A 13,303-nucleotide genomic window follows, 5' to 3' on the forward strand; every position below is an offset into this window, starting at 1 on the left:
GGCTAGTATGCAAATTGTGCGTCAAATGGATTCTTGGGCTGGCGTCTCAGTCAATCAAGCCTGTTATGCTGGCAACTCACTCACTCACGGCTGGTGGGCTGGTAGTTGACTCACGGCTAATCCTTGAAATACTATTTCAAGCAGGGTATAAGGCCATCAAATTCAATTGCAGTTTCTTACCACTTCTAGCAGGGTGCAAGGCCACCAAATTCAAGTGCAGTTTCATACCATTTGAAGTAGGGTGCAAAGCCACTAAAGACAGCGAGTCATGACCTCTCCCTCCTCCATCTTGCAGAGACTGAGCCACACCCACATTTCTGGGTTTTATAACCCCTCCCCCCCCCCCCACCGGAAAAGGTGTGGCTTTCATGGAGTGATTGACAGGAGAGAGAGATTCTCAACATTTAAAAAAAAACTAATAACACTTTTATTTTTCATTGATGGGAAGAATTCTCTGCACCTGCTCAGCGGAGGGGGGACTGAGTAAGATGGCCAAACATCACAGCCGTAAGTGGTAGCGTTTTATCTAAAATCAATATACAGTGCAAACAGGAAGTAAGTGCATTTACAGTAGTGCCTTTCAACTTCAAGCCAATGCACCCACGCCACCATTTGCAGTAAGTAGTGCCTTTCAACTTCATGCCACCATTTGCAGTAAGTAGTGCCTTTCAACTTCAAGCCAATGCACCCACGCCACCATTTGCAGTAAGTAATGCCTTTTAACTTCAAGCCAATGCATCCAAGCCACCATTTGCAGTAAGTAATGCCTTTTAACTTCAAGCCAATGCATCCAAGCCACCATTTGCAGTAAGTAATGCCTTTTAACTTCAAGCCAATGCATCCAAGCCACCATTTGCAGTAAGTAATGCCTTTTAACTTCAAGCCACACCCAAGGCACTATTTGCAGTAAGTGGTGTCTTTCAACTTCAAGCCACACCCAAGCCATCATTTGCAGTAAGTAGTGCCTTTCAACTTCAAGCCAAAGCAACCAAGCCACCATTTGCAGTAATAGTGCCTTTCAACTTCAAGCCAAAGCAACCAAGCCACCATTTGCAGTAATAGTGCCTTTCAACTTCAAGCCAAAGCAACCAAGCCACCATTTGCAGTAATAGTGCCTTTCAACTTCAAACCAAAGCTCCCAAGCCACCATTTGCAGTAAGTAGTGCTTTCAACCAAGCCAAAGCACCCAAGCCACTATTTGCAGTAAGTAGTGCCTTTCAACTTCATGCCACCATTTGCAGTAAGTAATGCCTTTCAACTTCAAGCCAATGCACCCACGCACCCCATTTGCAGTAAGTAGTGCCTTTTTTAAAAAAATTTAATAATTTTTTTTTTTTTTAATTAGAAGTACAGTAAATTACAGTAATACACATCACATATATCTTATTACATTTGTTGTACCACTTCGTTTTTCGAGCTTTAAAAAAGGTAGAAATAAAAGAAGTAAGGAAAGTGAGCAAGAGTCGTGAAGGTGCAGGAAAGTGTTGGGAAAAGAAAGCCCCTTAGAGAAGAAGTTAGAGAAGGAAGTAAAGAAAGGAAATAGACCTTAGAAAGAGAAGAAAAAAAAGGAGAAACAATCGCTCTATTATAACACAAAACTCCGCAAAAAAGGATATACCAACCGTGTTTTTTTTTTACCCCCCGTTAACAGATCCTGGTACCATTTATTTTTTAAATTACTATTGTACCTTATGCTTGTAATAGTTCCATAAATGCAGACCACGTCTTTTGGAAGTGGTCTGCTTTGCCTGCTAGGAGGAGTCTCATCTCTTGCAGGTGTAATGTTTCGAACATGTTTGAAATCCACATTTTTATTGTTGGTATTGGAGCGTTTTTTTCAGAATTTGAGTATAAGCTTTTTTCCCATTATTAGCCCGTAATTAAGTAAGTTCTTTTGAAACACGTTTAGTTCGGGGTTACCTTCTGATATTCCAAAAATGATCCATTCTGCTTTTGGTACAAGTTTTATTTTAATTAATTTTGTGAAGATCTCAAATATTTTGTTCCAGAATTTTTGGATTTTTATACAAAAATCAAAAGAATGCGCTATGGTAGCTCCTTGTGACTGACATTTATCACAAGTGGGTGAGACATTGGGAAAAAGTTTATTTATTTTAGTTTTTGAATAATATAGTCTATGTAATGTTTTGAATTGAATTAGAGTATGTCGTACGTTGATCGAGCATTTATGCACATATAGTAAGTGTTTATCCCAGCTCTCTTTTGAAATTTTTATAGCTAGTTCTTGTTCCCAGTCTCTTCTAATCTCTCTTCTAAAGTAGTGCCTTTCAACTTCAAGCCACACCCAAGCCATCATTTGCAGGAAGTAGTGCCTTTCAACTTCAAGTCAAAGCTCCCAAGCCACCATTTGCAGTAAGTAGTGCCTTTCAACTTCAAGCCAAAGCAACCAATCCACCATTTGCAGTAAGTAGTGCCTTTCAACTTCATGCCACCATTTGCAGTAAGTGGTGTATTTCAACTTCAAGCCATACCCAAGCCACACCCAAGCCACCATTTGCAGTAAGTAGTGCCTTTCAACTTCAAGCCAAAGCAACCAAGCCACCATTTGCAGTAAGTAGTGCCTTTCAACTTCAAGCCAAAGCAACCAAGCCACCATTTACAGTAAGTAGTGCCTTTCAACTTCAAGCCAAAGCAACCAAGCCACCATTTGCAGTAATAGTGCCTTTCAACTTCAAACCAATGCACCCATGCCCCCATTTGCAGTAAGTAGTGCCTTTCAACTTCAAGCCACACCCAAGCCATCATTTGCAGGAAGCAGTGCCTTTCAACTTCAAGCCACAATTTGCAGTAAGTAGTGCCTTTCAACTTCAAGTCAAAGCTCCCAAGCCACAATTTGCAGTAATAGTGCCTTTCAACTTCAAGCCAAAGCACCAAATCCACCATTTGCAGTAAGTAGTGCCTTTCAACTGCAAGCCAAAGCAACCAAGCCACTATTTGCAGTAATAGTGCCTTTCAACTTCAAGCCAAAGCTCCCAAGCCACCATTTGCAGTAAGTAGTGCCTTTCAACTTCAAGCCAAAGCAACCAATCCACCATTTGCAGTAAGTAGTGCCTTTCAACTTCATGCCACCATTTGCAGTAAGTGGTGCCTTTCAATTTCAAGACACACCCAAGCCAAGCCAACCGGGGGGGGGGGGGGGCGCTGGCACTTTCTGGAGCGCTAGTATGAAACATTTTAGAACCAATAGACATTTTTTTGCAAGCTTTAGTTCCAATAGACATTTTTTTGCAAGCTTTAGAACCAATAGACATTTTTTGCAAGCTTTAGAACCAATAGACATTCTTTTGCAAGCTTTAGAACCAATAGACACATTCTGCAAGCATTTTAGAACCACTAAGGGCACTTACATTTGAGTAGACATGTGTTCAGTGTTATTCACAGCTCAGAGAAACGTGACCCTCTGCCTTCCTCCATCTTGAAGAGACTGTGTGGCACACCACTTCCTGGTTTTATAGTCCCTCCCCCCTGCCGCCAGCGGGGGCAGCAAAGAGAATGGGGAATTTTGTAAAAACATTAATATCTCTGTCATTTGTAATCGACGGGAAAAATCCTCGGCACACATACGGTGGAGGGGGGCTCTGAGCAAGGTGGCCAAAAATGACGGCCGTAGGTGGCGGCGTTCTCTCGGAAATCGCAGCACAGAAGGCCAAAACCGGTCAAGAACAGACTTTTAGTAATATAGATAGATAAGCCAGGTCTCAGGAGATGTGATATAACAACTCTAATAGCTATGCCACTGTGTCACCCACAGCCAGAACCTTTCCAAATAGCTTTCCAAATAGCTGTTTCCAGCTTGAATCTTCAGGCTGGGGATATTTCATTTACACAAGTGCTTAGCTTGTCAATATCCACTACTTATATTTTCATTGCAACTCACTCTTTGTGTGGTCCTCATCATTCTTCATTTAAAGCACCCATGGAGTACCTTAGGACATAAGCGCTGGAGTAACTCAGCACGTCAGGCAGCATCTCTGGAGAACAGGGATAGGTGATGTTTCTGGTTGAGACCCTGGCAGCCACACAGCCACGACTGTACAGCCATGTACAAATCTAATTCAATTTTCAAATTCAAAGCCGACACCACCATTGTGGGCCGGATATCAAATAATGATGAGAAGGAGGAGGTTTAATACAGGAAGTACAGTAAGGAGATAGAGAACCTCGTGTCCTGGTATTGGGATAACAATCTTTCTCCCAATGTCAGCAAGACAAAGGAGATAGTGATCGACTTCAGGAAGTGAAGAGGTACACTTACCCCAGTTTGCAATGATGGCGCTGAAGAAGAGATGGTTGAAAACTTCTAATTCTTAGCAGTCAATATCACCAACAACCTCTCCTGGACCACCCATATTGAAGCAATGACTAAGAAAGCAAACCAACAGCTCCACTTCCTTAGAAGGCTTAGGAAGTTCAGCATGCCCCCTTCGACTCCCACCAACTCCTACAGATGCACCATAGAAAGCATTTTATCAGGATGCATCACAGCTTGGTTTGGGAACTACTCCATCCAAGACCGCAAGAAATTGTAGCGAATTTTGGACCCAGCCCAGACCATAAAAACAAACCAACCTCCCTTCTATTGATTCCATTTATACCTCACGCTGCCTCGACAAGGCCAGCAGCATAATCAAGGATGAGTCGCACCCTGGCCACTCCGTCTTCTCCCCTCTGCCATCAGACAAAAGGTATAGAAGTGTGAAAACACACACCTCCAGATTCAGGGACAGTTTCTTCCCAGCTGTTATCAGGCAACTGAATCATCCTACCACAACCAGAGAGCAGTGCTGAACTACTATCTACCTCATTGGTGACCCTCGGACTATCTTTGATTGGCTTAACTGTGCACTAAAAGTTATTCCCTTATCATGCATTCTATACACTATAATGGCTCGATTGTAATCATGCATTGTCTTTCCGCTGACTGGATAGCACTCGACAGAAGCTTTTCACTGTACCTCGGTACAGGTGACAATAAACTAAACTGAACTGACATCATCAACAAAAATTCAGACACAAGAGACTGCAGATGTTGGAATCTTCAGCAAAACACAAAGTGCTGGAGGAACTCACAATGATGCAGCTGGTAGAGTTGCTGCCCCACAACGCTAGAGACCCGGGTTCAATCCTGACCTCGAGTGCTGTCTGTGTAGAGTTTGCACGTTCTCCCTGTGACCATTTGGGTTTCCTCCGGGTGCTCCGTTTTCCTCCCACAACCCAAAGTCGTGAAGGTTTGTAAGTTAATTGACCTCTCTGTAAATTGCCCCTAGTTTGTATTGAGTGGATGAGAAAATGGGATAACTTTGAACTAGAGTGAACGGGTGATCGATGGTCAGTGTGAGCTTGATGGGCCGTAGGGCCTGTTTCCATGCATAGATCCATGCAAAATAAAATAATTCACATGAATCAGTTTGTTTAATTGCCCCAATTTTAGGTTCTGGGTGAGCCAAATGCAGGCTGGAATTTGGGGCGGAATTTACAGTTGTGTGTGGTGGGAAAGGTTTTAATAGATTTTAGAAATTGACTGGATAATTATTATTAATGTTTCGTGAGCTCATATGGGAAATGTGCCTTTTGAGTAATCTTTTCAGTTTGCAATGTTAATCACATTCAAAGAAATGAAGTTTGACAAAATCGTATGTATTGTAGAATTCATTTTCCTTTATATGTGTGCCACCTACTGGTACTAAAAGTGACATCGTTAAGAAAAATCTATCAATGTTCTCCCAGTGTCAGGGCAGGCCATACAAATCACATCACATCACTCCTCCTGAAAAATTCATATAAGGTATCCATAACTGTGGAGAAGCAGATAGAGCTACTATCTCACAGCACCAGAGACTCGGGTTCGATCCTGACCTCTGTGTGGAGTTTGCACGTTCTACCTGTGACCACGTGGATTTCCTCCGGGTGCTCGAATTTCTTCCGATATCCCAAAGATGTGCGGGTTTGTCCTCTGTAAATTGCCCCTAATGTGTAGGGAGCGGTGGAGAAAGTGGGAAAACGTAGAACTAGTGTGAACGGGTGATTGGTAGTCGGCATGTACTTTGTGGGCCTAAGTGTCTGTTTCCATGCTGTATTTATCTTTTCAATTCAATTCAATTCAATTCAACTGATTTAAATGTTGTGATGGACATGATGTCAAGCTAAACCAATCTCATCTGCAGTTGTTTGTTGGGTTGAAGAAGGAACTGACTTTGTTACTGGGATAGGAGGACATGAATCTGCCTCATGACTGTCCGCAGGATGTTAGGACCATTGCTCTTCCCTGTTTCACCACAATCTGGGTGAAATAGAGATGTATGCAGGATCCATACTTGACAAAATGGGTTGCAAATTGATGAACATGTTACTGGCAGGTGTCTTTAATACAATTGTGAAGTACATAGAAATATATATTAATTACACAAAAATAAGCTATTGAGCACTCTAGATGTATATGCCACACTCAAGCCTTGTCTTTTTCCCCATTTCCTCCAACATTAACCAATTTATTTTCCGATTCCTTTCACTCCTGTATACATGTCCACATTTCTTTAACAAGTTCTTCTAACCAATCGCTTCATCATTATCTTTCTCCTGAATTTTCTATTTAATGTATCAGTCAGTTTTCAATTCAACATAAGTATGAATCTACGCAGTCAATCCCCTTCTTAATTGAGTAAAGAAGCCCCTTCAGTCTGATACAATCACTCTTTTTTCTCTTTTTGTAGATGCTGCCTGATCCATTGAGTGTTTCCTGCATTTATGATCTCCAGCATCTGCAGATTGCTGGACACAACAAGCTGGATTAATTTAGCGGGTCAGACAGCATCTCTTGAGAAAAGGAATAGGTGACATTTCGGGTCGTGACCCTTCTTCAAATTGGAAGTCTGGCAAACGTAACCTATTCCTTTTCTCCAGAGACGCTGTCTGACCCGTTGAGTTACTCCAGCTTTCTGTGTCTATCTTCGGTTTAAACCAGCATCTGCAGTTCCTTCCCTCACATTTCATCTGCAGTTTGTTTTAGACTTTCATGCTCTTTTTATGTTCATCTGAGTACAAGCATGAAAATAGTTTAGTCGGATTTTCCAGTTCTTTGACATTATTATATTACTCAATTTGCATCCGTCAGCAGCATTATGTTTGCAACAGTTTATCCCCAAGGCAGAGCCTCTTTCAGTAAAATGATACAGGGCAGCACAGGAATAGGCCCTTTGGCTCACAATGATACCATGATAACCTAATCTACTCTGCCTGCACTTGATCCACACCCCCCCACACCCACATGCCTCATTAAAAGCCTCTTAAATACCACAACCGTATCTGTCTCCAACACCACCCCTGGCAGCATGTTCCAGGCACCCACCAGTCTCTGTGTAAAATACTTGCTCTGTATAACCCTCTCACCTTGAAGCTGTGCAACAACACTATGCTGGCTGAGCAACTCTTTGAAAAGTGTGCTGCTTCTTTTAGCACTGGGCAGATTTGCTCAGGGAATCTCCCATCCAATCGCCAAAACAACTATTACGAAGGTTAGTTAGCATTGTTTTCCTGGGATTTTCATGGCAATTAGTTGAAGAAGGAAAGGGCAATAGATCTCTTTAGGAATTTATTACTTCCAAGATTTGATGTAATAAACATATTGTATGTGGCGCTAATAACTATATATTATTTCGTCTTCAATAGAGACTTAGAGTCTTAACAAAGCTGTGTAGCACAGAAATGCGCCTTTGGCCTACATATTCATGTCTGTCTTCATACCTGTCTATACTAATCTAATTTGCCTGCATTAGGTCCATCTCCTACCGTACCTTCCTATTCAAGTCCCTCTCGAAATGGGGGGGAAAAGTGCAGAGACGATTTTCGAGAAAGTTGCCAGGATTCAAGGGCCTGAGCTACAGGGAGAGGTTGGACAGGTTAGGGCTATTTATTGCAGCTCAGGAAACTGAGGGATGATCTATTTAAATTGTTGAGGAGAATAGATTAGTAGAATGTATAGTCGTTTTTCCAGAGTAGGGATTCAAGAACATGGTGAGAAGGGAAATATTTAATGGGAAATGGAGGGGCAACATTTTCACATAGAGGTATTTGGAACAATCTGCCAGAGGAGGTAGTTGAGGCAGAACATTTGACAGGTTATTGGATAGGAAATGTTTAGAAGGATATGGGTCAAATGTGGGCAAATGGGATGATCTTAGATGGGCCCCTTGGTCAGCATGGACGAGTTACCCCGCAGGGACTGTTTCCGTGCTGTATGACTCCATATGCTTCCAAATTCTAGCCATTGCAACCAAATCCATCACCTCCTTTGGCAGCAAATTTCAGACATCAACCACTCTCTATGTAAAAAAAGCTTTCTCCTTTGAAACTCCTTCCTCTAACCTTAAACCTGCCTTGATGTATTATCAACTGGTATAAAAACAATCAGGTCATATTGTTTCACTGCAGACTATACTGAGATAGATCAGCATCATTCTGCAGAGGTCAATTTATCTACCTCTGACAGACTTGGATTGCTTTCTCTGAGCTGCAGGAGGTTGAGGGGAGACCTGGTGGATATACAGTATATTCAATTACGAGAGGCATAGACAGTGGAGGTAAACAGCCAGAACCTATTCTCCAGGATGGAGACACTGCAGGGAATAGCTTTAAGGTGAGAGAGGCAAAGCTTGAAGGAGATGTGAGGAGCAAGTTTTGTTCACTAAAGTGCCTGCCAATTGCTGCTTGGTCTGGTGGAGGCACATTCAATAGTGGCATTTAAGAGGCTTTTGCATAGGCACATGGATATGCAGGGAATGGAAGGATATGGATCATGTGCAAGCAGATAAGAGTTGGTCTTGGCATCATGTTCAACACAGACTTTGTGAGCTGAAAGGGCTGTTCCTGTGTTGTACCGTTCTACGTTCTACGTATTGGAACCTATGGACAACCATGTAATGAAGCAACAATGAAGCTACTAATGTCAGTATCAGCAACACATCTGCAGAAAGGTGATTCTGAATGAAGCTGAGCTATGTTTGAAAAGCCAGATCTAATATATGTGGCAGGAGGTTAATTTTCAACAGTAACTGGGCTCTTCACACAGGTTATGGTTGCCATGGTAAATTTTGTCCACTGCCAGATTTCATTCTGTACTTGATTGCAACAAATTAAAAATAGTCTCCAAGCACAGCAACAATACTCAAAGCTACTGTCGACAGTGAAATGTAATGCAATATACTTCCACTCATTTGCTTCTTGCAGAGCTATCTATATAAACAGATGAACACACTAATTACTACTAAGGTTTGATGTGTTTTTTAATTCAGTGAAGGAAGCAGTGTTTTCCTGGAAATACGAATTCAATGTTTGTAGAGAACTGCGTTTGTTTCATAGAAAACTTGACTTCAAAATATAATTTTCTGTAGTGCCATGAACACTGTATAACGTAGCAGTATTGTGCAGGGTTTGTATATAACTCTATTTTTTATTTATTGAAGCTTTTTAGTGCGAGGGCATCATTTAACAGTCATCATACACAAGACAATTAAATAGCTCATGGGGATAAATTATCGAGCTATTACACTCCAGGATGTGGTGCTTGGCAGATCAGATATCTGCTATAAACGTGGGGCCATCCCATAATTCCTTTTTCCCTATTCTTTCCTCATAGCCCTGCAAATTGTTCACCTCATGGCTGTGACTTTTCGAAGTACTCATTGATTCGATTTCCACCATCCATTCAGGGAAAGGGTTTGAATTTTTAACACTCCCCATTTTGCCTTACATCCCCAAATCTAACTGGAGAAATGTGGATTGGCACAATAGTGAAGTCGCTAGATTGAATAGAGAGATATCACTTATCGCAAGACATAAAATGCTGCATCAACTCAACGGGTCAGGCAACATCTCTGGGGAAAATGAATAGAAGATAACTTCTACAGGTGCACAGTAGAGAGCATGCTGACTGGTTGCATCGTGACTTGGTTCGGTAATTTGAGCGCCCTGGAGAGGAAAAGACTACAAAAAATAGTAAACACTGCCCAGTCCATCATCGGCTCTGACCTTCCTTCCATTGAGGGGCTTTATCGCAGTCGCTGCCTCAAAAAGGCTGGCAGTATCATCAAAGACCCACAACATCCTGGCCACACACTCATATCCCTGCTACCTTCAGGTAGAAGGTACAGGAGCCTGACGACTGCAACAACCAGGTTCAGGAATAGCTACTTCCCCACAGCCATCAGGCTATTAAACCTGGCTCGGACAAAACTCTGATTATTAATAACCATTTTCTGTTATTTGCACTTTACCAGTTTATTTATTCATGTGTGTATATATTTATATCATGGTATATGGACACATTTATCTGTTTTGTATTAAATGCCTACTATGTTCTGTGTGCTTAAGCAAAGCAAGAATTTCATTGTCCTATACAGGGACACATGACAATAAACTCACTTGAACTTGAACTAGGAGTCGTTTCGGGTCGAGACCCTTCTTCAGACTGATCCAGATTTCTCCAGCCTCAAGAAGGGTTCCGACCCGAAACGTCACCGATTCCTTTTCTCCAGAGATGCTGCCTGACCCGCTGAGTTACTCCAGCTATTTGTGTCTATCTTCGGTATAAACCAGCATCTGCAGTTCCTTCCTACACATATCACCCATTGAAATGAGGTGCTACTCACACAGCAAGAAACAGCCAACAGAGAAACAGGACCAGACAATGCAATGAATTGTCAGAATTGCCATTCATAAAATGCAGGTGGTGATGATGTCAACCAGAGGAAGGTGTTAAGTATAATTCCTGTTTTTTTAAAACATAAATATTCTTGGAATTTTTTTTGTCATTTATGATTGGAGACTGTTACTTATAGTGAGACAAAAAAATGTTTCCCGTTCCAGTAACTTTGACCATTCAGAAAACCTCTCCCCCTGTCCTTCTCACCTCCAGTTGTACAGATGCCAGGACATCATAGCATAGTGGATTAGCAACTCTAACCTTTGACAAATATTTTAGAGACACAAGTTCAGTGTTTACCAGCCTATTTGGGAATTTAAATTCACTGTATTAAATAAATCTATTATACATGGTGTGTCATAAAAAAACTTATCGGAGGTCACGGGGAGAATGTACAAACTCCGTACAGACATGCACCCCAAAGTCAGGGTCGAACCCGGGTCTCTGGCGCTGTCAGGCAGTAGCTCTACCACTGTGCCACCGTGCCACCTAAGTGTTCCATTTAAAGTCAATTAGTACTGAGCAACAGGTCGTTTAGTTCAACGACAATATTTCATTGTTCGGTGCATTTTTAAATCCAAAAGAAAACATATATGTACAGTCTAAGCACCTACAACATTATTGACTATCACTTCTCACCCCTCTTTCCTTCCTTCAATGGGCAATGGAACCCGGCCTCCTCTGTCCAGCGCTGAAGTGATGTTGATCATGGTCAAATGGTTTGATCCCCATATGCTCGCCGCTCTGTCCTGGAAATATTGTTGCATTTCCAAGGGCAATACTTCCTCCACATTTCTGTTTTCCACATAGAACTCAACATGGTATGGCAATTTCAACCCTACAGCAAGAAAAAAATATCTCAATTCAACCAATAAAAGTTAAATTCCCTAGTGTATATGAGGTGAATAGATATTGCCTTTCACTCTTTGCTGGTACATATTTGTCAAAATAATATAAGATAGAGTTCTGCCCAAAGGGCAAATAACAGTGTGTTTGCAGAAAGTTGCTGCTATATGTTCACTTCACTAATTCAAGAGGATAAAGAGGATAACGAAACAGGACGACTTGTAGTTAATGGCCATTTTTGACCTCAGGATATCCCAGAGGCAATTAAAGTGCATTTGGAAATGTGGTCGCCTTAAAAAAGTGGGAGATAGGCACAAAAAGCTGGAGTAACTCAATGGGACAGGCAGCATCTCTGGAGAGAAGGAATGGGTGACGTTTCAGATCGAGACTCTTAAATTTGGTAGACAATGTGAGAATTGCAAACACTCAACAATCTGCTAATAACCAGATAATAGAATCATACAGCACGGAAACAGGCCCTTCGGCCCAACTCATCTATATTGACAAAGTGCAACGAGACACTATGAGTCAGGTATGAGGACATGTGCTGGGGTCAATCAGAGGTTGAAGAATTGGATGGTCACTCACCATCATAATGCAGGATCCCATTTCCTTCCCCTATTGCTTCAAGCTTCTTCATGCACCATCTCATTACTTTGTAATGAGTCGCGCTTAGGACATGACTCTGAATACAATTGGTTTTAATCAATCGGACCATTTACTTCTTCATGTATCGCGCTCGATTTAAACCATTACAAACTTAAAGGCAAACAGCTGAAAATCTTAATATATCCGAACAGCTAAAAGAACATTTATTCTTACAAACGTTCCCTTTCTCATTGGCTTTGCTCTTACTTTTCATGGATTTTTAAACGAATCTTGTGGTGAAACACATTTTTCAGCTTCTCTCAAAGTGTGGCCTTAATTGACCAGCTTAACCTGCTGAACTGCAGTGCTCCACACATGCATGCCTGGCTATGTTATAGAGAGAGCATTCATTTCCCAATTACTCTGGCAGTAGCAATTCATTTTGCTAAGGGATGTTTTGGAGTGTGCGTCATTGCGTTGTCAAAGACGGCTGAGTTTCTTCAAATGCAATCAATTCTGATATTCAAACAGACAAACTAAATGGACAAAATAAGCTCCAGCTGAAATCCAAACAGCATCTGCAGTCTCTTGTGTCTCCAAACAAAGTGATTCACGTTAGTTATAGGTTGTAGTTTATTCAAAGCAACCAATAATATGATTCTTCCTCCAACCCTACCCATACCCTTGAGAGAAATGTTCATGGTGTTCAAATTGTCTGACACAAAGACTTAAAGTAAAATGTTGCCTCAAAAGCAATTAACCCACCATAATTGAATCGTCGAAGGTAGACAAAATTGCTGGAGAAACTCAGCAGGTGAGGCAGCATCTATGGAGCGAAGGAAATAGGCAACGTTTTGGGTCGAGACCCTTCTTCAGACATTGAATAGTCAGTCATTTTGGGGATTATTTAATGGATAGGCAACAGTAATAGGAGCACAATTAGTTTAGTTTAGTTTAGTTTAAGAAGTACAACAATTAAACAGGCTCAGGCCCTTTGGCCCAGTGAGGCCACAGCGACCCCCATTCACACTAGTTCTATGTTATCCCACTATCCCTACACATTAGGGGCAATTTTACAGGAAGGAATTTGGAGCGCCTGGAGGAAGCCCATGTGGTCACAGGGAGAACACAGACAGCAGCCGGTCAGGATTG

At 41.7% G+C, this 13,303-nt stretch overlaps 1 protein-coding gene across 1 annotated transcript in view; it reads right to left on the reverse strand.

Moving 5' to 3' along the window:
- LOC116982049 (epsilon-sarcoglycan-like) overlaps window positions 1-13,303 on the reverse strand; it is a 51,899-nt gene that overhangs the window by 15,941 nt on the left and 22,655 nt on the right. Inside the window, exon 5 of the mRNA XM_033035332.1 lies at window positions 11,357-11,555. Within this exon, the coding sequence (XP_032891223.1) occupies window positions 11,357-11,555 (199 nt within the window). The remainder of the gene's footprint in view (window positions 1-11,356; window positions 11,556-13,303) is intronic.

The sequence above is a fragment of the Amblyraja radiata genome, chromosome 16, assembly GCF_010909765.2.
Source record: "Amblyraja radiata isolate CabotCenter1 chromosome 16, sAmbRad1.1.pri, whole genome shotgun sequence".
Lineage (NCBI taxonomy): Eukaryota > Metazoa > Chordata > Chondrichthyes > Rajiformes > Rajidae > Amblyraja > Amblyraja radiata.